The sequence below is a fragment of the Narcine bancroftii genome, chromosome 6 (assembly GCF_036971445.1).
Source record: "Narcine bancroftii isolate sNarBan1 chromosome 6, sNarBan1.hap1, whole genome shotgun sequence".
NCBI classification, from domain to species: Eukaryota; Metazoa; Chordata; class Chondrichthyes; order Torpediniformes; family Narcinidae; genus Narcine; species Narcine bancroftii.
Genome location: NC_091474.1, coordinates 136,943,236 through 136,970,105, shown reverse-complemented (window position 1 = coordinate 136,970,105; position 26,870 = coordinate 136,943,236). Strand labels below are relative to the sequence as shown.

Genomic DNA, 26,870 nt, shown 5'->3' with positions numbered 1-26,870 from the left:
AGATTGGTTAAATATGACATACCACATAGAATGCCATGTGGATTATTCGATCAGAATTTAATCCCGAGGTATGTGGGATTTATGATCTTCACTGCACTATTGAAATTAAGGTCTTTTCATTTACTAGCTAAAAAAGAAGAAAATTGGATATTTTGCTCAAAACAATTTATCAGATTCTTGATTTTATCTGTGGTGTGTATTTGATTATCTTGGATGTGGTGCATGAGAAAAGAACTGGGTGTGAGACTTGAGTAAGAGGTTTATATATGGAAGTAAATGGCCCTTCATTTGCTGTGGGGGGAAAAAGGCTAGTGGGAAGGAAAGAAATATGAAAGTTTTTTTAAGTGAAGTTTGATCTATTTAGTGATACTGCAAACAAAATTCTGCTGTTGCATAATTGTTGCTGTAAAGCACATCTGTATTGCGACTGGCCTTGCTGGTAAAATTAGTTCACCTGAAGAGCCAATCAACAAACTTTTAATTAGAAGAATCAGAATCGGGTTTATTGTCATGAACATTTGTCACAAAATTTGTTGCTTTGCTGCAGAGGTAATGTGTAGAAAAACTTCAAAAATTCCAATAAATTACAATTCTGTAAATACAAGATTTTTAAAAATGTGAAATACTGAGGAATATATGGTATTCTGCTGAAATAAGGAGCGCAAGGTTTTTTTTCCATTTTTAAGGAGAATATGTTGCATATCTTTTTTGAGGGAGTAAATTGGAGTGAAAATTTGAATGGCCACATGCACACATGGAAGTGTACAACATCTAGAAATGCATTCTTTTGGTCTGTTATTTTCTCCCTCCAGGATCAGATGGATGAAGAAGAAGATGATTTGTTCAGCTGATCTTGTTTCAGGAAACAGTCGAAGTCTTGGATTAGACAATAATCTTTCTTGGCTATGATTTGATGCAAAAAAAAATGACTGTGGAAAGTGTATTTTTGAAAATTCCTCCTGTTTTAAACTTAGCAACAAGAGAAACCCTGGTGGAAGTACATTTATATAATCTTTGCTTGGCTTCGTGGACGAAGATTTATGGAGGGGGTAAAAAGTCCACGTCAGCTGCAGGCTCGTTTGTGGCTGACAAGTCCGATGCGGGACAGGCAGACACGATTGCAGCGGTTGCAGGGGAAAATTGGTTGGTTGGGGTTGGGTGTTGGGTTTTTCCTCCTTTGCCTTTTGTTAGCCCGCGGGCCAAATTTGGCCCATAATATAATTATATTTGGCCTGCAAGATCATATCAAATATGCATTAGAGCTGGCCTGCTGGCCGCCACGCCAGTATAGCGCATGCACAGCTAATACTACAAATCCCAGAATGCTTTGCAAATGCATTGGCGCCGGCCCGTCAGCCTGCTAATCGCCCCCACCTCCTCTCTACTTTCATTAGCATCTGCGACCTGTCACCCAACTCACATGTAATAAACCCCTTATGAAAAATGGCCAAACGAAAGACAGAAAACAGGACCTTTCAAGACAGGTGGGAGGCAAACTCTGACCCCAGAGTTTGATGAACTTGCATCGAAGAAGAGATGCCAAGTATCTGGTTTAGACCCAGGTGCATCAGAGTAAATCACAGTGTAGCAAGCTAAGCTTGGATTAATATTTTCTTTGGTTAACTTTGGACTGTTCATAGTTGAAAGATTGGATTTTCATTGAAGCAAGTTGTTATTTTTTTGACTTGTTGGCTTGTGAAAAAAATACATTTAAAAGGAGCTTAAAGGCTAATGAGAAATATTATTTATTGAATATTTTATTTCTCATTTGTTAATGCTTCTTCTGGAAAGAGTTTAACATTACATATGTTGAAAGAAGAGAAAACATGTAGATGTTGTTGAAAATTTTCAATAAATATTTAGTTTGGCCCACGACTTAGTCCAAGTTTTTAATTTTGGCCCTCTGTGAATTTGAGTTTGACACCCCTGATCTAATGTGTCAGCTTGTATTAATTTTACTTCATCCATTCATAACTTGATTGCTTTGAAACTAGTGTTTGTTGTGATTTTTGTTTCAGACTTTTATCGGGAAAAGTGGATCCATGTTCATAAAGGAAGCACAAGAGAAGTAGGTTATTTTTTTCTACGTAATCTTTTGGAGAGGATACCTAAGGATAGGATTTATGCACACTTGGAAAGGTGTGGTCAAGGAGGGTCATGTCTTGTGAATTTGAGTTTTTATGGAGGTGATGGTGGTTGATAAGGATAGGGTGGTGTTTGCTGCATGAACTTTAGTAAAGCATTTGACAAGATCCCTTGTGGTAGGCTGATCTAAAAGGTATAGATACATACAATCCATGGTGAATTGATAGGTTGAATTTGGAATTGACCTGTCCATAGAAGATAGTGCAGTGGTGGAAGGATGTTATTCTAGCAAGAATTTCATGACCAATGGTGTTCTGCAGGAGTGGTATTGGGACACCAGTTGTTTGTGGCATACCTTTTCAACCAAAGCATTTATGCTAGTGTGTGGGTTAGTCGGTTTAAAGAAGATACAAAGACTGGTAGAATTGTGGACTGTATAGAGGACTATCAATGTATACAACAGGATATGGATCAGTAACAGATTTTGGCTAAAAAATGGCAGATGGTGTTTAAGTGTGGGGTGTTTGGCTTTGAAAGGTCAAATATAGAGGAAAATATATAATTAATGGTAGGACTCAAAATACCGTAATTGGTATGCAGAGATCTTATGGTCCAGATCTGTAGCACATTGAAAATGGCCACATAAGTCACCCTTTTACTGGAAGGATGTGAAGCATTTTGAAAGGTTATAGTAAAGATTTTCTAGGGAGCTGTTTGGATTAGAAGGTATGAGCTATGGGGAGAGGTTGGACAAACTTGGACTGTTTTTTACTGGAGCATTGGAGGCTGAGGGGAGACCTGATGGGTTTATAAAATTATATGAGGTATCAATAGTGGTCAGAATCTTTTTCCACTGTGACAGATTATAGATATGATCTTGGGAGATAAATTGGGGAAGGTTTTTAGTGTAGGTCACATACAAACATTTCAAAACAGATCTCATTTAAAATACTGGAGCTCTGCTCAAGCTGGACAGTCCAGCTGCAAGAACCTTTGCAAAAACTTTGAAGAATGCCCAAGGGACTTCACTAATGGACTGTTGTTTTGAAAAGCAACAGATAAAAGAACTCAGAGGATTAGGTCTGGAGCCGCAGGCTGTCTGGAGTGCAGCTTGCTGTTCTAAGAGGGTCAGGTGTTTTTTTTTGCAAGCAGAGAGGGAGTCAAACAGGCTTTTCTCAGAGAGAGAGATAAGTTCTTCTGTTTTGCAGTTCAGCAGCAACTGGGACTGGAACCTGACAAGCTTGTGAAAAAAACCCATTTTAAAGACAGATTGTGAGTGCTTGGTTCAACCTAGTCAAAGCCTTTGTTGTCCATACAAGAGGAGAGGACTGGGTGCCTAGTGTTTCACTTGAAACAAGGGAAACAAAAATAAACTCTGTGGTAACCTGAAAGAATGAGGTTATCATCTAGTAAACCCTGATGGGGCAAGTTTCTTTGGCAAGACATTGACATGGCTGATGAAAAGGGATCAGTTTGTATCCGGGAACAACAAATCTCTCTCTGAAAACCGAAAAGAACCTTCCTGAGCGGTAACCATTTACCTTTCAAGCACCAAAGCCTGGTGAACTTCATAAATTTTAAATTCTGTGCACAGTCTAAGAGTTGCCTGCAACCAGTAAACTTGGAGGAATGAGAAGTGAGAATGGACTGTGAATCAAATAACTTTTCTGAACTTACACACACATTATATACCCGTGCTGAGAATTAGAAGGGGGTTAAGCTAATAGTGATAAGTTAAAGTGTGATTCTGTTTTCATGTTTAAAGATGATTAAAAGCCACGTTTGTTTAAGTAGCCATTTGTCTTGGTGAATATCAATTGCTGCTGGGTTTTGGGGTTTTCTGGGCTTGTAACACCAGGGTAAGTTTTTTTACAGTAAGTGATAGGTTCCTGGATGGGGCTGCCAGGAGTAATGGTGGAAGCAGATGTAATAGTAGTGTTTACAAGGCTTCTGGATAGGCACAAAAATGTGCAGAAAATAGATGCATATGTATCATGTACAGGTAGCAAAGTCTTAAACTAACAAACTAATTTGGGCATCATGTTTAGTACAGACATTGTGGGTTTCTTGTGCTGTTATATGTTCTGTCTGTCTTTTTAAATCTTCTGATTTTGTTTCTAGAGACATGGTTACTGTACACTGGGAGAAGCTTTTAACCGTTTGGATTTTTCAAGTGCAATTCTAGACATGAGAAGATTCAACTATGTTGTTAAAGTACGTAATGTTATTGAGCTGCATTAATACTGCAGAGAGCATATTTGCATTTTGAATTGAGAAAAGCCTTATGGTGATGAAATTACAATTCTTTCAGTTGTTTTCCTTTTACTGACACAGCTAATAGAGCTGCTCCCTCATAGGACCAGAGACCTGGCTTCGATCCTCACCTCTAGCATTGCCAGTTTGAGTTTGCATTTATTTCCTGTGACTGCATGGATTTTCTCCGTGTGCTCTAGTTTCTTCCATATCCCAAAGACTTGCTGTTTGGTATGGTATGAAATGGCAATAAACTATCATATATACACAAGTACAATGTACAGATGCACCAAAATATTTGCTTGCTGCAGACACATAGGTTTGTAAGATATGTCAATAACAATAGTATAAATTAAATTACCATAAAGTGCTGTGAGACAGAAAAAGAGGTAATTATTATAAGATGATGATGAATATTTATAATTGGAGTTAGTGCAAAAAATAATGGTGATTCAACAGTGCCGACTGATCTTTTGGTGATCCCAGAATGGTTTATGGTGAGAGATTCTTGAGGCTGAGAGCTGTTGGTTGCTTGATTATCATTTTAAAGTTTATTTGTCACATTATACCTTGTACAGTGAAAGGGGTTCTTTGAGCAATCGTAACAGGTTATTACTAACAGTTGACAAGTTTGAAAGTTTGCAGATGACACTGGGATTGTTGAAGTTCGTCCATCTATATTTCCAGTTGCCTCAGAAAGGCAGCTATCATACTAAAAGACCCTTCACAACCTGGACACACTCTTCTCCTTTTTCCCATCAGAGAAAAGGGATAAGACTGTGAAAGCACATGTAAAAAGCTTAAAGACAGTTTGAAGGCTATTTGAAATGTTAAAGATAGGCTGTTATACTGTATGCTTCTGACTGAACTGGGTATTTTGTGACAAATAAACAGCAGAGATTGTCGGCTCTGAGAACCAGCAAATTGGGAGGTGACTTCAGGGTAGGAAACTACAGGGGGGCGTGGCAAGATGACATAGAGTCTAGATGTGTAATCTCGACCTCTCTGGCCAGACTTTTAAGTACCCGTTTTTTTAACCCTTTGTTTTCAAGTTTAAACTTTTTAAATTTTAGTTTAAAGAATTGAACTATTATGGCCATTAATGTTAAAAATATTAAACCTCAAGTGCAGAAGAAGTTACATTTTCGAAGTGCTGAAGATTTGGGGCCTAAACGACTTGTAACAGCTTCAGGTTTAACTTCAGTGTCTAAACCACAAAGACTGCCTGTGGGAGCTGGAAAAAAAATGTTTACGACTCACCAAGTGAAGGATGGCGGTGGAATTACCTGTTCTCTGGAGGAAGGTGCGTGTTCCCAAAAGGTGGATCCCGATTCTGGAAGCCTCTCGATTTTAACGGAGGGAGCACGCAGGAAGACGACTCCATTGTTTGAAATGCATCAGGAAGCATTTCAACCTGAAGATATCGATTTCCTCCGTGATTTTGCGAAAAAATAACGAGCTGCGGGGGGAAACCAGTGGCGACCCCCTGAGGGAGTCAGGGTGCTGTCGCTGGGAGTCCAGACCTGCAGTAAAATGCCTTTCGTTGAGTTGCAGCAGGAGCTGCAGTTACCTGGTTCTGCCACTACATAGAGAAAGCAGGGCTGAGCTTTTCTGAGTTATAATGTATGCAGTTAAATGCTATCATTCAACCTTTAAAGAATGAGATGGCTCAAATGAATGCTGGTATAAGTTCAGAATTGAATACAGTTAAAGCATGTGTGGAAGCATCTCATGACGATTTAAAAAAATTTCAGTCTGCTTTTTTGGAATGTAAACAGCAAGTGGTTTCTAACACAGAAAAACTGTTGAAGGTTGAAAAATCAGTTATAGAATTGGAAGAAAGTGAGAAGGAGTTAGAGAGGAAAATAGACTACTTGGAGAATCAAAGTAGAAGGAATAATGTGAAAATAGTTGGTTTGCCAGAAGGAATGGAAAGACAAGATCCTCTTCGTTTTTTTAAAGACTGGATCCCACAAGTATAAGGGCAAGAATTTTTTTATGGAGGCTTGGTATTGGAAAGAGCTCATAGAGCTTTAAGAAGAACACCTTTACCTGGTCAACCACCGAGACCGATAATAATTTGATGTTTGAATTATCTGGACAGAGAAGCAATACTTTGACTAGCAATGCAAAATGCGAGACAATGACAAACTCCGTTATTGATTCAGAATAGCAGAGTTTTTTTTTATCCTTCTTATAAACAAGAAACAAATTTTCGGGCCAGAGCCCTTCATCAGGTGATGAAGGGGCCAGGCCTGAAAAGTTGGTTACCTTTATTTTCTGTGGATGCTGTGTGACCTGCTGAGTTTACCCAGCATGTTTGTGTATTACATATTATTTCTCAAGTAAGGAGTCTAAAACTGCACACGGTATGCAGGTGTGGCCTCACCAGTTCTGTGTACAACAGCAGCAGAATATCCTGCTCTTAAATTTAATTCTTTCAGCAATGAAGGCCAACATTCCATTTGCTTTCTGATTACCTGTTGCTCCCGCAAACAACTTTTTGTGATTCATGCAGAAGCACTCCCAAGTCCTTCTGCGCAACAGCAGAACCCAGACACCAGCAGCCTGTGGCCTGGTGTAAGGTCAATAACTACTGAACTGTGAATTGAAACCTCGTACATTGCTGTAGTTTCCTACCCTGAAGAGTCACCTCCCAATTTGCTGGTTCACAGAGCCGACAATCTCTGCTGACTTGGACCCCTCCATCTTGGGTGCCAGACTTCCTGAAGATAGCTACTGACCCCATTCTATGGGCAATTTAAACCTGCAAGGGATCATCGGGAGAAATGGCTGGGCAGTAGTGCAGTAGTACCCTATGGAGGAGAATTGCAAAGCTGTGGCCCCATAAATCTGTGAATCCTTGGTCTGGACCACTACAAGTACTGCTAAGTGTTCATTTTTTATGATTCTGTTTCATTGACTAAACTAGTGCTGGATTGTGGAATTGGTGTGCATTGCGCATATATTATTGCGCATTAGCACAAAGAGCAATAAATTGAATTTTTCATCTCTATATCTCGAGCAAAAGGCACTTGCTTTTTATGCATTGCAATTGGAAGTATTAAAAAATTTAAGCTATTTTCTTTTTGGCTTGCTTTTAACACAAAAACATTTGCTATCACTGCCTCCAAGTAACTTGCACTGAATACAATACACAAAAATGCTGGAGAAACTCAGCAGATCATGCAGCATCCAGATGAAGTAAATGTAACCAATGTTTTGGGCCTGGGCCCTTTGTCAGGTATAAGCAAACACAGGCAGGTGTCTGAACAGAGGTTGGGAGATGGGGTGGGAGGAGGAAAGGATGGAGGACGGAGCCTAGGGAGGAGTACAGGCTAACAGGCAAGAGGATACAGATAGGAGTATAAAAGACAAAAAAAAACTTCCTATAGATGTTGCATGACCTGCTGAGTTTCTCCAGCATGTTTGGGTATTGCACTCAACCCCAGCATCTGCAGACTTTTGTCTCATTCTCGTACTTCACTGCATCGGAGCAGTGCCAGTTGCCGCAATTGCACAAGCGAAGTCATGTGCAGGAGTAAAAGCATGCATGTGTGGGTGTGTTAAGCATCAGTATACAGGGATTGAATCTCAGACACAGGAGGAGGAGAGTGAGAGTGTCAGGGTCATCCATGTGGCAGTGAGCCAATGAGAAGATCAATAAAGTTTGACTGGGTGATGTTTGGAAGAATGCAGTATTGCGTCTGAAGAGAATAAAGAAAGTCGACTCCATTTTTGTGCTGAGAAACAAGTGAGTGTATTCTTTAATTGTGTATAAGCTGGGGTAAATCAGTGCTGTTATACTTTATTGTTTAACTCTTACATTGAGAATTAGTGTACAATTATTCTGTAATTAACTGTGCAAGCATTAAACTTTGAGAAAGTATTTTTTGATTGAATTTTTACAAGTGTGCACTTTGAATAATTTGTAATGAAGTCCAATGCATTGATTATTTTTAATTTTTTTTAAATTTCACAGCTTCTGCAGCTTATAGCAAACTCACAATTAACCTCTTTAAGTGGAGTTGCACAGAAGAATTACTTCAATATTTTGGAAAAAATTGTATGGAAAGGTAAATTGTATTATCTTGCAAAAGTTAAATATGTACCATAAATTTCTTCTTGTCAAGAAATTAATTTAAGAGCAACTTGCTTCAATTTTGGTATTGTAGTGGCCTGCTAACCATGTCACAACCTGGTACACAAAATGGCCGATGAATGTGGCAAACGCGCAGACCCCATGGGGGCCAACGACCTTCGTCCCAGGTGACCAACCTCATGTGGGAGACACTGAGCAACAGCGGGAACACCGCCCAGTGGGGGATAGGCGCTGCTGTGACATCACTCCCCACGTCAGCAGCGAGGAGTGAATATAAGCAGAGCTGCCAGTGCGATAAATCAGTCTTCAGCTTCGACTCCTCATGTGTGTGTCTTCTTTTCACACTTCTCCGTAGTGCACATGCTACATTGGTGATCCTGACAGATCCAACCAGCAGTTGGACCTGAAGATGACGGAACAAACAGTTCTTCACGTGGTTTTGTTGAAGCTGGCAACTTTCTGGCTCTCACACCCACACGTGTGGTTTGAACAAGCCGAGGATAGTTTTACCTTCAACAGATCAACACCAACGACATACACTACAACTATGTGGTGAGCTTGCTTGACCAGGAGACGGCAGCAAGGTTTGTCAATTTCCTACGGCAGCCTTCAGAGCAAGACAAATACGATGCCCTCAAGGACCTATTAACCTGCACCTTTGGGCTCTCATGGTGCGAGCACGCTACCCGATTGCAGCATAAGGATGGTTTTAGGGACAGGGCCCCCATCTGCCCTCATGAGTGAAATGCTCGCCCTTGCTGAGGGACACAGGCCTTCCTTGTTCTTCGAATAGATTTTCCTGGAGCAACTGCCCAAAGATATCCAACTCTTGCTCGCTGACGAGGACTTCAGTGACCTCAGGAAAGTCGCAGCCCAGGCAGACATGCTCTGGAGAGCAAAGAAAGAAAACAGCGCTTCGGTGGAGCAGGTCGTTAGGCCCTGCACACAACTGACAACAAGGCCACAGCAAACAGAGAGGAAAATGACCCCCCACCCCAACAATATTTCTATTATCAAAGATGCGGTGCGGGGGCCTATCTATGCTGCCCACCCTACACGTTTCAGGAAAACTCCATGGTCAACCATCTTTGATGGATGCAGCTGTTGGCCAATGTGACAGCCTCCTCCACATGTGGGACTCTCTCTGTCAGGAAGGCACTTCCTCGTGGACACCGGCACCGAATAAGTGTCCTTCCTCCCCACCCCACCCTCCCTTCAGCATACCATGCCCGTAATGGCAAACCAGGCCTGGCACTGAGGGCAGCGAACAGAACCACCATACGAACATTTGGCACCCGCAACATCCCTCTCTGCTTCAGCAGCAACTGGTTCATGAGGACATTCACGATTTCAGTAGTGACACAACCACTCATGTGAGCAGACTTCCTGCGAGCCCATTGTCTGCTGGTGAACCTTAATGGGTGGCGATTGGTGCATGCTAGGACTTTTCAAACTACATTTGTGGCGCCACAGTTTTCCACTGCCGAGCCAAAACATTGGGTAAGGCACCATATCCTCACTGAGAGCTCCCAGCTCCATCTCATGGCACGCTACCATGCCCCCCCGAGAAGCTCACCCTTGCTGGGGGGAGGGGGTGGGGGTTTAAAAAATGGAAGATCTAGGGATAGTTCAGCATTCCGACAGCCCCCATCCTGCACATAGTTCTGAAAGCAGCTGGAGGGTTGAGGCCACATGGTGACTATCGCCGCCTCAACGAGGCCATGTCACCCAACAGGTACTCTGTGCCACACATCCAAAACTTTACCACTAACTTACAAGGGGCATGGGTGTTTTCAACAGTCGATCTCATCAGGGGCTATCGTCAGATCTCAGTCCATCCTGATGATATCCCTAAAACCGCCATCATTAACTCTTTCGGACACTGAATTCCTGAGAATGCCCTTTGGACTTAAGAAAGCAGCCAAGACCTTCCAGAGGCTGATGCGGATCGCCAGTCGCAACAACACAAAGCGCGCGGCCCATCTGAGGCAACTGTGCACCTGGCTTCAGGAATTCACGTTAACTATAAACCCTGATAAGTGCTACTTCATGTTAGAAACAATTGACTTCCTGGGGCATTAGATCAACAGGCATGGAGCAAAACTCTTGCCCTAAAAGGTAGAGGCCATTTGGCATTTCACCAAGCCCCGTACACTGAAGGTTGCAAGAATTTGAATATGATTAACTTTTATCACTGATTCGTACCAGCAAAGACTTGCATAATGTGCTCCCTTTTTGCGCTCTTGGCAGGGAAGGGTAAGGACATTACCTGGGACAATGGGGCCTCAGAGGCATTGCAGAAGGCCAAAGACGCTCCAGCTTACACCACCCTTCTGGTACACCCCAGGCCAGAGGCGCAAACCGCCTTCACAGTAGACACCTCCAGCACAGCGATAGGGGAGTACTACAATTCATTAAAGGGCAATGGCAGTCCCAGGCTGCCTTTAGTAGGTACTTCCAGCAACCCGAACTCTAATATAGCACTTTTGACTGGGAGCTTTTAGCGTTGTACAGGTACACAATCCTTTATCTGGACATCTAAAATCTGGAAAGCTCCAAAAACCAGGATTATTTTCCTGGTGCAGGTACAATGGAGGGAAGGAGAGAGAGAGAGAGAGAAAGCAATCAAGCAGTGCAACTAGGTTGGATGGTGAGGGGAGATGGCAGCATGACTCGGGTGGGCAAGGGGAGAGAGATCTCAGCATGACTCGAGCGGGGGGAGAGAGACAGCAGCGTGACTTGGGCAGGGGTGGGAGGAGAGAGAGATGGCAGCGAGACTCGGGCGGGGGAGAGACGACAGCGTGACTTGGGCGGGCGGGGAGAGAGATGGCAGCATGACTCAGGCGGGGGAGAGAGACAGCAGCGCAATGCGGGTGGGGGGAGGGACGGCAGCGCGATGCAGCCGGGGTAGAGACAGCAGCGTGACTCAGGCGGGCAAGGGAGGAGAGAGATGGCATCTCGACTTGGGTGGGTGGGAGAGAGACGGCAGCATGACTCAGGCAGGCGGGATGGAGCGAGATGGCAGCATGACTCGGGCTGGCAGGGGGGAGGAGAGAGAGACAGCAGCATGACTCAGGCAGGCAAGAGACAGCAGCGTGACTCACGCGGGCAAGGAGGAGAGAGACACCGGTGCAACTAGAAGGGGATGGATATGGCTGCACAATTTGGGTGGGCTTAAATCTGGGGCAGCTGGCTTTTGTTCTAAAATCCAGAAAAATCCAAAATTCGGAACACACTATCCCCCAAGGGTTCCGGATAAAGGATTGTGTACCTGTACCTGGCAGTCAGGCACTTCTGGTATTTTCTGGAAGGCAAGCAATTCAAGGTCTTCACAGACCACAAACCGTTGACCTTTGCCTTACACCAAGTGTCTGACCTGTGGTCAGCTAGGCAGCAGTGACACCTCTCATCGTGTCTGAATTCACCAAGGACATCCAAGACATCATAGGTAAGACCAACATAGTGGCCATGCATTGTTTTGCCCTGCGATAGTCCATCCAGGCCCTGTCCCAGGGAATAAAGAATTCCACCCTAGCTAAGGCACAGCAGGAGGATCCTGAGATCCTGGCATACAGAACAACAATGTCCAGCCTCAAGCTGAAGGATGTCGGCTTCGACCAGGCAACCAAGTACTTCTCTGTGATGTCTCCATCAGAAAACTTCGCCCCATCGTGCCGGAAGCATGGAGATTGCACCCAGCCATCAGAGCTTATGTTAAAATGGTGGCCAGTAGGTTCATATGGCACGGCCTCCAAAAACAGGTCAGTCAGTGAGCCAAGACTTGTGTGCTCTGTCAGACATCCAGAGGGCAGACGCACGTCAAGGCCCCCCTGCCCCCACCCCAGACTTTTGAGCCAGCACGGCATCGGTTCAGCCAGATCCATATTAACATTGTAGGGCCACTGCCGGTCTCCTATGGAGTGAGATATCTCCTCACCATGATTGACAGCTCCATGACGTGATTGGAGGCAGTCCCGCTGGCCGATACAACCAACAAGACCTGTGCCAAGGCACTGATTAACATCTGGGTGTCAAGGTTTGGAGTCCTGGAGCACATGTCCTCTGATAGAAGTACACAATTCCCTTTGAGGCTCTGGGCAGTACTGACCAAGTTTCTGGTAACCCAGCTGCACTATACCATGGCTTAACATCCTCAGGCCATTGGGTTGGTGTGGCGGTTCCACAGGGAGCCTTGATGGCATCACTTAAGGGTCCAAACTAGGTGGATGAATTCACCTGGGTATCCTCACTGCACCAAAACGCCTCCGCAGCCGAGATGGTATACAGCGCACCGTTGGCAATACCGGGGGAGTTCTTTGCTGCCACCAAAGACCTGGAGGATCCCACAGTCTCCATGATTAAGCTGAGGAAAATACTGGACACTGTAGCACCTCCACAGCCTCTGCTGCACAGCCAGGCCAAAACCTACGTCCCCAAAGACTTAGAAACATGCAAGTAGGTTTTCGTGTGGAGGGGGGCACACTGAATACCTCTGCAATGATTATATGAGGGGCCGTATAAAGTAATTAGACACAATGAGTCGACATGTGTGCTGGATGTCAACGGAAAGGAAGAGACTTTCATGACTAGCTCGAACCAGCACACCTGGACATTAGCCAGCTGGTATCCCCACAGCCCCCACGTCACGGAGATAGGCCACTGAAACTGGCGAACACTGCTTCGATCACTCTTTCTGGGTTGGTTGGCATCGTGTAGCAGCCCGCTAACCAGGACGTGACTTGGTACATAAAATGGCTGACAAATGTGGCGTCCACCAGATCCCGCAGGGGCCAACGATCTTTGTCCCAGATGACCAACTGCATGGCGGGAAACAGCAAGCAATGGTGGGAATGCCACCCAGTTGGAGATTGGCGCTTCTACGACGTCACTCCCAACATCATCAGCAAGAAGTGAATATAAGCAGAGCTGCCAGCGCAATAAATCAGTCTTCGACTTCGACTCCTCGTGTGTGTGTCTTTTCACACTTCTTGGGAGTGTGAACACTACAGTGTTAAGAAATTTTGAATCTATTGCAGTCCGCAGGAAGTGATTGTTTATTTTTAATTGTAACCTTAACTTACCTTGGCAGTTCATGTTTTTAATTTAGAGATGCAGCATGATGAAAGGTCCTTCCAGGTTACAAACCCACAACCCCAAAATACACCTATCTGACCAATCAATCTACCAATTCCATTACATCTTTGCAATGTAGGAGGAAACTGGAGAACCAGAGGAAGCCCATGCACTTGCAGGAAGAACATACAAACTCCTTCCAGTCAGCGGCAGATTCGAATCTAGGTCACTGATGCTGTATCACCATTGTGCTAACCACTACACCAGTGGTTCTCAGCCTTTTTCTTTCTACTCACATACCACCTTAAGCAATCCAATCACAGAACACCGATGGCATAGGGATTACTTAAAGTGGTATGTGAATGGAAAGAAAAAGGTTAAGAATCACTGCACTTCACTAACCATGCCATCCTAGTTGTAGAGTGGTTTTGTGGCAATTTGAAATGGAAGGTATTGAAGATCTGCTATATACAAGACCAAAATAATTTGTCACTTGCCAATTTCTTTCGATTTATAGTAGCAATAAAATTTCCTCACTCCATCTTAAACTTGTCCCACCTTTGGTTTGTTGACCCGAATGTGGGGGAAAATAATCTGATTATCTATTCTATCTCTGTCTCTTATCATTTTTATTCCTTTATTAGGTCACTCCTCAGTCGACTTCATTCCAGGGAAAATGAGCCCAGCCAATCTCTACCCAATATAAAATTCCTCTGAACCAGGCCTCATCCTGGTGAAATTCCTCTGTGTTCTCACTCTTACTCTCTTTTCCCCCTCCAGTCCAATATATCCTTGCTATAAAATGGTTACCAGCACAGCATTCGATCAATGCTCAGCGCTTTGTAAAGTTGCAAACCAGACTATAAAGCGAGCATGACATTTCTGTAGCCTGCCACCATTTATTATCTATGTTCTTACCCTATTTGACTTCCCATAATGCCTTTGCTGAAGTAAGAGAAAATACATCTCATCTGCCAACCCTCCACTCATCTTTCCATTTGATCTATATTCCACTATAGTCTCAGACAGCCTTTCACATGATCCACAGTACTATCTATGTCATCCACAAGCAAGCCAGTCATACCTCCTATATTTATATCCAACTGCACATCACTGTCACACTTCCACAATTAATCTCTGCCTCCTCCTTGCTAAGATCATTGTGGATCCAATTATCCATCTTGCCTTGGATCCTGTGTGTTTTAACTTCTGGGCCAGATTACCACATGGGATTTTTGTCTTGCTTTACTAAAATTGATGTCTATAAATTTCTTCCTCAAAGAAAACCAATCAAATTAGTGAGGCAACATTTGCCCTGTAAAAAGCCATGTTAGCTATCCCTCATCAGTCATGACCTTTCCAAATGTACATTAATCCTATGCCTTAGAATGTTTTCCATTAATTTCTCCACTACTGAGGTAAGCCTCACTGTCCTGTAGTTTTTGGGTTATCCCACTATCCTGGTTAAATAAAGGAATAACATTCCTGTCCTCAGACACATCAGCTGTGGATAACAATAATGAAAAAAATCTCCATTTGGAGCTATATTCTCTCTCGTTTCCCCAAGCAATCTCCGCTAGTTAGTGTTCTTAGGTTTATTTTGCTCTTCTTTCTACCATGACTGGCATAAACATTAATTTCTCCAATTTTAGATCCCGTTCCACTTTTCCATTTTTATTTAAACCTACTTTTTTCTCACTTTAACTCATTTGCCCCTCTACTAGTGTCTCCACTTCTCCAACCTTCTTCTTTCTAATAGCCTATCACGTATTGGCCTCTGCCCAGATCTTCCTTTATCCCATTCCTCCCCTTTCCATACCCCCCCCCCCAACTTTTATTCTCCCTTTGATACACTTGATTTCCCTCTATTTTGGTCTTGATAAAGAGTCCGAACCTGAAACCATTTCTATCCATGGTCTGCTTGTCCCTCCAACTTCTCTTTGTTAACTCAAGGTTACAGCATCTGCAGTTTTTGTGCCTTTCTAATTGCTCCTTGTTAGATATTTGTGCTGTAAAAGATGCAAATTTCATTTATTGCCAAATTAGTTTCCAGGATGCTTTTATCAAATAGCTTGTGTTTACAAAAGCATTGAGAATATTTGAAAATTTTTATCACCATAATTTTAGTAATTAAATAATCAAAGGATACATCTTTTATTAAATACTTTGTCATGATTTTGTGCTGATCAGAATGTTAGGGAGAGCTTTATCATTACTGGAATCCTCTTCTCACTTTTGGAATTGTATACAAGAACCAAGTTCAACAGAAAGTTCCCTTTCAGTGAGCTCAAACAAGTCCTCTTGATTATTTTTATTTGATCTTCAGTTAGTCCCTTCATTTAAAGTTTGTTCCAGACTTGCCAGAGTTTTATAGCAAATCCATGTTGGAAAGCTTCCACTGCATTGTATCTGTAACAAGTTAAGAAAATAAAATGTATGTCTCAATCTTAACTTGAAATAAACCTGAAGCTGAAAAAAGATTATTTGTAATTTTGGTGTGCTCAGCTGGTGTACTGAAATTCTTCTCTATATTTTAACTGATTGGGTGCAGATTGAAGTATACCCTGTTGTTTACAGTTATTGAAGACCAACAGAATCCTCGACTAATCAAAACCCTTCTGCAGGATTTGGGTTCTGCAATCTGTATTCTGATCCGTGAGGTGGGAAGATGTGTCCTTGTTGGAAATATTAATATCTGGGTTTACCGTATGGAAACTATCCTGAATTGGCAACACCAGCTAAATAATCTGAAGATTACCAGGGTAGGAATAATAAAACTGCTTTATTAGTTGCTTCTTTTTTGCTTCAATGTCATAACTGATGTCTGTAAATAGAATGGAGGTATCTCTTGTGCCTTATTTGTTTTATCTGGGTAAATAAAGTTTGCTACTTGATGGCCATAATGAATTTGTAAACAAAACTTGATTTTATATTTTGATTTTCCTTTTTTGGAAATAGAGTCATGGTGACATAAATGGCTAATCTGTGGCATGCATGCACAGAGGGAGGGAAGGGAAGAATGGTGGGAGGTGAGAGGTAATGGAAGGATAGATGGATAAGATTTCCATCCCGCCCTTGCTTGCTTGCTCTCTTCCACACTGCAAATAATCTCTTTGCTCTCAGGAAGCAGGTCATTCTGTGGAATCTTGAGGGAACTGTCTTGATTTCTAACCAAAGCCATTTTAAGCAGTTTTAGACATTTATACATCCATACAGCACAGTGACAGGCCCTTTCAGCCCATGAGCCCGTGCTGCCCAATTACACCTAATTGACCAGTTTTTGGAAGGTGGGAGGAAACTGGAGCACCTGGAGGAAACCCACACAGACACAAGGAGAAATTTCAAACTCCTTACAGAGTGTCAGATTTAAACCACTGGCACTGTACCAGCATTGCGCTAACTGCTACACTAACCCTGCCAAAGGACACGAGGGTTACCACTTAGTTACAGCAGTTCTTGCAGACTGTGAGCAGTAGAAATGCATCATCCAGGCTCAACAAAATTATGTCCAATGATCAAACCCTGATAAGCCATTTCATGCAATCGCTCCATTATTTTCTGATTCTTGCATCTTGACTGCTTTCCCTGATGGCTGCTGCAGAAATGTACAATGTAATGTCTTGAAGTTTTAATAGGCTTGTTGTATGCCACATTTCCAAACTTAATTCTTTGTTCTTCTGAGGAGCTATTTATTGTATATTATAATTTTGGCAAAATCATTAAAGGTCTTACTGAGAGGAAGCTAATGACATGTGTGCTTTTTTTTGTTGTATGTACAGAGTATGAGTAATGGTGTGACATTGAGTGATCTTCCACTTCATATGCAGAGAAGCATTCTGTATAGGTTTTCTGATGGTCTGGACATTATTAGTTTGGGACAGGTGACCTCTACTCTGCATATGCTCAGTGAAGACAGACATCTGTGGAAAAAACTTTGCCAGTACCACTTTGCAGAAAAGCAGGCAAGTGTATCGGTTGATGTAGAATGTGTCTGAATTTTAAAAATCACCCAGGCTGTAAAATGGAATTAAATTAGACCCCAGTGACATCTACAAAATCTAGGCCATTGTTGCCTTTCCTTATTCCTTCTACCATATGTTTGCCTAGTTCATATCTATTTGTTACTTCCCTCCCCATTGTTTGCTGTACAAAAGTTCACAGAATCCAAAACTCCATCTTATTTTCTGTATAATCAAGTTTGTCATTCACTACATACTTAAACAATTAGTTGGCCTAATATTGTTTCCAATCTGGAAAAAAAATAACCATTTCATATCACATTTTGCTTTCTGATTCTTAACTAATTTTGTATTTGCATCACTGCCATTTTTATCCAATAGCCCTGATTTTTTCTTTCTTCTCTCGCAATGATATTGAGTATCCTCCTCTTGGATTTTTACTATGTTGAATCAGCCAAATACATTTCGTTGTATCTATCCATGTTAACTTAGCTAAAATTTTGCTTGTAGTTTGATCATTTGAAAAAAGGTTGAAATCAATTGCTATCGACTGGCAGAGATGCATTTTTGATTTCTAGTGTGTTATTCATTGATTTCTGTATTTAAATGCAGAGTCAAGGCAAACTGTCATTGTTGAATCCTCACCTTTTGATCACTTGATTTTAAAATTAATTCTTCAGTGTTCTTGCTAAGTCTACACAGATTGAACAAACTTTAAAATGAGACCAATTTAATAAGTGGATCAAAAATGCAGGTTGTTTTTAAATTACTCACTAAAAGTTTGTTTTGAGATAATCTCCTTTAACATTGGGCCTCATATAAATGGAATGAGTAAATTATTCTGAAATATTTATACATAACTCAAAATGTTGGTGTAATGTGGCCCTTGCTGAATAAATTGGAACATGTACACGGTATAGGATAGCTTTAATTTGTGCTTTATTTTCCTTTGGCACATTAGTTTCTGAAAATATTGTTGTGAGACTTTTTGTAGCGGTTGCACAACATGCAGAGCTGAAGAAGCAGTCAATGTATACATTGATGTAATTTGGAATCAAGCAATTAAAGTAATACTCCATTTAAGCAATATTTTAAAATATCCACCTTCCGGTCACTTAATTTACAATTTCAATATATTGTTTTTTCTATTACATGATGCAACATTATTATTGTATGAACTTTCTCCTTCATATATTCTGACTTCTGATTATAATTACTTTGAGCAAAATAGTGGAAACTGAACCATGTTTAATTTTACATATGATATTCTTAGCTCCACAGATACCCAATTTTGACAGAGAACAGTTGTGTTGACTGGAAGTTGATGTATTTCACTCTTCAGAAGTATTGTCCAAAAAAGGAGCAATATGGAGATGTCCTTCATTTCTGCCGCCACTGCAGCATTTTGTTCTGGAAGGTAATTGATATTATTGTTTAATCTTTTGCTGTTATTTTTCTGATGTTATCATTAAATTTAGAATAGCTTATTTCCACTTCTAATAAGAGCTCTATACAGTTATTTTTCATTCCAGAGTTAAATGCTAAATGGCCTTGGAGGATGCAATTGTTAATTAAGGATGTTTCTATGGAGAACTAAACCCAAGGAGAACTAAACTTTTCAGTCGACAAAATTTCAGAAGGGACAGTGAAAAGGTGAGAGAGGGAATGGCAGCATTAATAAAAGTTGTAAATTGCCCCAGAGTGTAGGTGAGTCGTAGGAACTGGGTGTTGATGGGGAAAATAATATAAATGGGTGCATGGTGATTGATGTAGCCTATTTAAGAAAGGAAGGTAGGATTGAGGAAATGTAATCTGGGAGGGGGGTGGTGGGATGGTGGTGATGGGGGTGGGTGGCAGGCATGGAACTGTTATCCTGATCAGTCATTGCTAAAATTGGAGTTCAAGTCTATAATTCCTGAAGGTGACAACACAGGTAGATAGCATGTTGAAGCCATGTATCATCCTTACCTTAATAGGACAAAACATAGCATCCCAACTTTCATAGGACAAAACATCATGTTCAGTTCTGGTTGCCACATTTTTTTGGAAGGCTGTAGTCTGTAGTTGTGTTGGAGACAGTGCAGACAAGATTCATCAAGATGCTGTCTGAAATGGAGGACTTTAGCTCTAGCAAAAAATTGGATAAGCTAGTACTTGTTTCCCTGAAATGAAACAGACTGAGGGATGACCTAATAAAAGTATGTAAAATTATGAGAGATGAAGATAGGGCGATGATCAAAATAATTTCCCCCTAAAATATATTCAAAAACATGGGGGCATAGGTTTAAAGCCAAAAGAAGGACTTTTAAAATTAATTTGATGGGAAAGTTTTTTTTGTGCAAGAAATGGTAACATCTTGATTTTGTTGTCAGAGGCAGATATAATCACTGCTTTCAGACAAACACTTAAAATAGGAAAGGCGTGAAAAGATGCAGACTTAAAGTGAGCAAATAGTATTTGTGTAAATGGGAAAAAGGATCAGTGTGATGGAACCTGCTTCTGTGATTCTCACACTTGAATCACAATATATGTCAATATTGTCAACTGTGATTTATTTCCTTTAGAAAGCAAATTGATTTTTAACTAGCAAGGGAGTTGAGAGGGTCAGGTTTGGGGAAGCTCATAACTCAGAAGGTATTTTATAAGGTGTATCCTAAGGCTGTTATATAAAATAATGGTTTGTGTGGTTGTGATACTTGTGTTAACATGAACGAAGGACAGGAATCAGTAGAAATAGTTAATATATTTTCAGGTTAGCAAACTGAACAGGACTCACTACTGGCCACTGTAGTTATTTTAGGACTTAGGAAAAGACTACAACATATTCATGTTTGTTGACAGTACATGAGGGAGAGTGAGAACTGTGGGGGTACAGAGGTGAGGCTAAGTAAATGAGTAACAAGTGGTGGAATTTGGTATACAATGTGGAAAAGTGAGTTGTTATACCATTTTCTACCAAAATGTTTTGCTTTTCAAATTTTGGTTATCTTTTTTTTTAAAACTTTATTTAAGATTTTATAACATGAATAACATATAGGATTACATTAAAAAACAATTAAGAATAAAATAATAAAATTACAATACAGTATCAGTAATCTAAATAAACTATACCCTCCCCAATAATTATTACACATTAATAACCTAACTCAAATTAGTCCAACCCCCCCCTTCCCCCCAAAAATAAAGAGTGAAGAATTAATAAAGTTAATAATATATGTGGGAAAAAAAACCCACTTACAAAAAAAAAACAAAAACATAACCGATTAAAATACTAACAAAAAGAAAAGTAATAATACTAAGATATCAGACTTAAAAAACATATTTAAATCAAACTTAAATGCATATATTTAACAAACGGAGTTAAGATGAAACATATATTTAACTCAAACTTAATATAAAAAATTAGTAAAGTTAGTAACATTATCTATCAAAAATTCTTAAACAATAATCAATTCTTAAAAAAAATTGTAGCATGAAAAAAAAACTTTCTCTATAGAAATAAACCTTCACCAAATATCAACTAACTTCACATCTATCATCATATTAGTCACATAAACCACCATCTTAAAACAAAATTCAAACATTGTACAATTCAATTTTAGTACTCTTCCACCATTTTTCCCGTTTACTCTTGAATAGTTATCCAATAAAAGCTCCAATACCACATTTAAATATCCCCAATCATTACGTTAAAATTCAGATATCCAAATAATAAAAACACATCTACAACAAAATCTATATCTTCAACAAATGGAGCATAAACCACAAACAAAATTCAAGCCTCATTAAGAATTGTACAATTCAATTTATAACTTTCACCATTATTCCCTTCGTTCTATAACTAAAATAGCAAAATAATATATACCAGAATTACCACTCCTTTCACCTTAAAGTTAAAGAAAAAATAAAAAAAACCTTATCCATCCCATTCACATTTAAATTTCAGATATTCCTTATCTACTAAATAAACTTTACAAAAAAAACCACATCAATTTTTAGTTTTTTAAACAATCAAATACTTTCTTATGCTTTTTTTAAATATTTAAACAAAAAAAAAACCCCTTCACTCTTTAATCTAATAATACAAAAAAAAAGGAAATAAAAACGGGTAGGAGGTTAAAAATACCCCCTCCCGTCTAAACCGCGCAATGCGGTAACTCCCAAAAAAAAATGGGTGTGAGATAACTCACACGTAGCAGATGACTTTCAGGAAATAGTGCCTATCCAGTTCTCTCCCCCAATTCTCACTTCATCTTAAACTAACATCATCATTATTTAATATCCCTTTTTTTAAAAAAAAATTAGGGAAAAAAAAAAGACAACTCTTCTTTTAATCAGCTCCAACTGCTGAATCACCATTACAACCATTCCTTCTTGGAGCACGGCTCTTTTCTTCCATCTCTTGTCTCCTTAGAGATCGCGGCGGACTATGTCTCTGTTGAAACTGAGTAATTGGCAGCTCTTGAGCAAATGCTATAGCTTCCTTTGGAGAATCAAAGAACTTTGGTTGGTAACCATCTTGAAAAACTTCAAAACAACTGGATATCTAAAAGTTGCCTTGTAACCTTTCTTCCACAACAACTCTTTAGCAGGATTGAATTCCCGTCGTTGGAACATAACTTCTTGACTCAAATCCGCATAGAAGAAAACTTGATTATTTTGAATCATCAAGGGTGATTTTATCTGTGGTGCATTTCTAATAGCCATTTGTAAAATTATTTCTCTGTCGTAATAATTCAAGCAACGAACCAAAACAGGTCTTGGACTTTGACCTGAATTAGGTCTTCTACGCAAGGCTCTGTGAGCACATTCCAGTATTATACCTTCTGGGAAATGTTCTTGACCCAGCACCTGCGGAATCCATTCAGTAAAAAATTTTCTTGGGTCTGGTCCCTCCATACCTTCCGGCAAACCAATAATCTTTATATTGTTCCATCTGGATTGGTTTTCCAAATAATCAATCTTTTTCACCAAATTTTTATTTTGAGTTTGTAAGTCTTCGACCATTTTGGTCACATCAAAAACTTGATCCCGTATTTCATCTATATCTTCTTCACACGAATTAAATTTATCTCTCACTTCAAGCTTAAAAACTCCAAACTCAGCCATCTGTTGAGAATGTATTTTCACCAGAGTATTAAACCTAGTACCAAGTTCAATCATAATCTTGGATAATCCCTGCATTGTATAAGATAATTTAGATTCAAGATTCACAAAAATCTTTTCAATTGGAAGAGATTTTGGCTCAACAGATTCCTGCTTCTTCTGCATAACCAAAGGATCTTCTGTTCCTTCCTTCATTCTGGTTGCCTTCCATGTAGTATGACTGGGTGTGGAAACCCTAGCCACAGCCTCTCCAGCAGTGACTGGAGGACGCTGGCCGGAGCTTTCCCCAGTCCATAATGTATTAAGTTCTCCCAGTACATCAAGTAGTATAGGTTCTTCTATCTCAAGAGGTGGAGTTTGCAGCACCACCTCTACAGTTGACAAATGCCTTTGAGTAACTCTTTGTTCTAAAGGCTGTTTGGCACCCTCTTTAGGGGGCTCTACCGATGTAACATAGAGCTCTACATCCGAACACTGTACCTCTCTCCTGGGATCCATTTCACGCTGAGTCCCGGTGTCTTTCCTGCAGGTAGGCTCCAAAACTTGAACTTTTGGAAAATGTAGTTTTTTGATGATCTGTTGTCGTTTTTTTTTGCTCTTTTTCACCAATTGTACCATCATAAGTTAAATTAACAGCACTGAAATTATCTAAACTTTTTAAGAATTTTAACAGGCATTTCTAGACAAAACAATAAGATAGAGTCAGGAGAGGACTGGAAGGCACGTCTGATCCTTACGCCATCTTGCCACGCCCCCCCAAATTTTGGTTATCTTCATTTGTTAATATGATACAACCAAATGTGAAAGGGTGACAAATGGCAAGAAAGAAAAATAGTTTATTGCCCTTCATTGTAAGAAGGTTGGACTTCAAATGTAGGGATATCTGACTAAGATTGTACAAGTCTGAGGTTTTGATCTCCATGCATAAAGAAGGGTGCACTCATTCTAAGTGGTATTGATCCGTTTAGTTGTTATTTGAAATGATTGAGGAACTTTTCTCATAATTGCTCATAAAAGCAGTAAGAGCATACATCATTCAGGGATACAATTGCTCAAACTCTACTGAATCTAATGTGTCAGTTTTCACGAGCTGGCAGTCGAGAAATCAAGGTACAGTTTCTTTACGATTAAGCTGTTCTTGCTTATCTCCAGTTGAGTGTGTTCAAGTTGAGATGTTTTGCTGATCTCCAATGGAATATTAGAGTTTTGGGAATCAAATATAAAGGCATAAGAAAAGATATATTTTTGGCACAGTATCAGCAACAGTAATTATGTGGAAGAGGCTGCTTCAGAGTTGTAGTACAAACACTGACCTTCCATGTTTATGCTGAGTAAATTGCCTGAACTCGTTCAATTTGCCTGTGTTTGACCCATTGAATCTTTTCTGTTAATATATCTGTCTAAATGTCTTCAAACTGTTGTAATTACATCCAATTCTCACCACTTCAACTGACAGCCCATTCCATATTTCAACCACCCTCCACATGGAAAAGCATGCCCATTGAGTCCCCTTTAAATTTTTTCTCCTCTCAATTTAAATCTGTGCCTGCTAAATTTTAATTCACCGGGGGTGCGGTGGGGGTGGTGGGGGGTGCTGTGTAGACTGATGGTTCACCTTATCCATCATGTGTTTGTGTACCTCTAGAAATCACCTCTCCATCCCCTGTGCTTCTGAGAAGAGTCCCAAGTTAATATACTGCTCTGTCCCTTGTACTCCTGAAAGGATTTGCTTGATCCCAGCTGCCTGTATCTGACAATTCCTTTTTCTCTATCCTGATCAGATCTTTCCACATCCATTGCCAATCAGGATTTCCAATTCTTGCCGGCCTTGTCCTTCAGTCTAATTCACTGTATATCTCTTTTAAAAGTCTCTTGTTTGCCAGATGTTCCTTTAACTGCTAAAAGTCTTTGCCAATCAACCTTTGATTCCATATGAATTAAAAAACAACTTTCTTTAAGACTGACATGGTGGAGAGTCTAGCAAGAACTAATAAAATTTAAAATGTACAGAAATACATTCTTGGCACATTGATAATAATTCATGTGAGCAACTGCTAACAAAACAAAATAGCCTGTGTTTTGCCAAAGGGTTACTTACAAAAACTAATATAATTTATCCTTAAGTGCTTGGACATTTGAAATGACTATATGAAGACAAAAACATTGAACCTGATAGGTTAGCTTCTCCAGTGATTCCTGTCCCCATTGAACTCCGAGTGATACAACAGTGAACCAGATGCTTGTGGAAATATAGCCGGATTTGCAACAGTGGTGGTGATTTAAACATACAGCATGGTTACAGGACTTTCCGGCCCATGAACCTGTGCCGCCCAAACACTCCAATTAGCCTACAACTGAGGTTGGGATGAAACCAGAGCACCCAGAGTAAACCCACACAGACACTGGGAGAACATTACAAGCTCCTTCCAGATAGCATAGCACCAGATTTGAACCTGGGTCACTACTCTGTAAAGTGTTGCGCTAACCACTACACTAACAGTGGGTGGGAGGGGGTGCAGCAACATGGAAGGGAAATAACCTGTATGACGATGTACCAATGAGATCACATCTTTTGGAAAGGGATTTTTAACGTGCCTTTAAGGCTTTAACTGTTTGCTGCAATAATTTGGATTTTTGGGTGATTTTGCTTAAGATTTGAAACTGAAAGGTTTCTTAATGTGAGAGTTGATGATAACTAGGGCATTGACTGGGGTCAGAGCTTTTGTGTTTAGTGAACAGGACTTGCCATCATGTATCTCAGTTCTATTACTGTGCAGGTGATGCCATGTAGTACCTCATCATTCTATATCATGATGGTCCCTGCTAGCAAAATTGCCTAATGCCCTAAGTAAGTGCACAGTATCAGTTCAGTGGCACACAAGGACAGCAGGCCCCACTTTGAAATCTTAGCCTGCTGAAAGAAAGGACTGGAGATCTGGTTCTTGAGAATGAAGTAAGTTGATTTAACTACATTTAGACAGATGAATAAGCAAAGTATAGAATGATACAGATCTAATGTGGGCAAATGGGATGGGTGTGGATGGACAAAAAGATTAGCACGACTCATGTCTGTGCTTAACAACTCTGACAATGATTCAAGACAAAGGTGGTTGATCATTCTAGGTGTTTTGTACAGATAGACCCCTACTTACCATATCTCGACATACGATATTTCAAAGTTGCGATGGTTCTGTTCTCATGTTTTTTGGTGAAATCTCGCAGGTTTTTTTCGACCAATTTCAATTTATGATAATTTCGACTTACAATGAGAGTCCCAGAATCAAACCCTATGGTAAATCGGGGTCTACCTGTACCTTACATTGAAGGTGGTTACCATATTTTGTACAGTGATACCCTTAAAGAATAAAATAAGTAATTTCAGGTTAATTAGGCATTATTTTAGAGAGCATAGAAATTGTACTTTCACTCCACTGGGTCCATTCTGATCCTTTAAGCAGCCACTTTGACACTAATCTTGCTATAACCCAATTTATTCTCATCAAATTTTGATCAGCTCACATGGACACTAGCACCCATCAGCATACTAGGTCAATTCACCTACCAATCTGGTTATTCAAGAAACATGAAATCGCTATCAAGGAATGCATTAATATTCATGAAAGTGGTGATTCAGGTAGATTGAGTGGTTAAGAAAGTGGTTGGCAGGCTTGCCTTCATCAGTTAGGGCATCGAGAACAGGAGCAGGGTTGTCATATTACAACTGTATAAGGTATTGGTGAGATAGAACTTGAGTAATGGGTGTAGTTCTGATCACCCTGCTTTAAGAAAAGTATCACTGAAACTGGAAAGAGTGCAGAAAAGATTCATGAGAATGTTACTGGGACTGCTTGGCTTGAATTACAAGGAGGCTGGATAGACTGGGACTTTTCTCCTGGAGAGTAGGAAGCTAAGTGGAGGACCTTGTGAAAGGTTATAAAATCATGAGGTGCAGAGATGAGGTAAATAATTCTAGCCTTTTTCCAAAGGTAAGAAATCTAAAACTAGAAAGTAGGGGAGAGATAAAGATTTAAACGGGACATAAGGGGTGCCTTCACAGTAAATACAGAATGAGCTGCCAGTGGTAGAAGTGAGGACAATGGAGATGAGAGTTTATTGAGATATGAATAAGTACAATATACAGATGCACCAAAATTCTTTCTTACTGCATCTATACAGGTAGATAAGATGCACCAACTACACAAATACAAGTTAAATTATCACAATATGTCAAGATAGAAAAATAAATAATATGAAAGGATCGATTAAATATTCACAGTTGCAGTTAGTTTAAG

The 26,870-nt window shown here is 40.3% G+C and overlaps 1 protein-coding gene across 4 annotated transcripts in view; it reads left to right on the top strand.

Annotated features, from left to right (window-relative positions):
* The window catches only part of fbxo25 (F-box protein 25), a 165,070-nt gene that overhangs the window by 19,016 nt on the left and 119,184 nt on the right, over positions 1 to 26,870 (top strand). For 2 of the 4 annotated variants that reach the window (XR_011340330.1, XM_069886165.1), the window contains exons 3-8: positions 2,019 to 2,068; positions 4,207 to 4,299; positions 8,321 to 8,414; positions 16,091 to 16,275; positions 17,293 to 17,475; positions 18,746 to 18,889. Coding sequence is in view for 2 of the 4 variants with exons in the window: in XM_069886165.1 (XP_069742266.1) it covers positions 2,019 to 2,068; positions 4,207 to 4,299; positions 8,321 to 8,414; positions 16,091 to 16,275; positions 17,293 to 17,475; positions 18,746 to 18,889 (749 nt within the window). In the remaining 2 variants the exon portion in view is untranslated. Of the gene's footprint in view, positions 1 to 2,018; positions 2,069 to 4,206; positions 4,300 to 8,320; positions 8,415 to 16,090; positions 16,276 to 17,292; positions 17,476 to 18,745; positions 18,890 to 18,988; positions 19,126 to 26,870 lie in introns of those variants that run through there. The other 2 variants (XR_011340331.1, XM_069886166.1) reach the window with 2 other exon arrangements.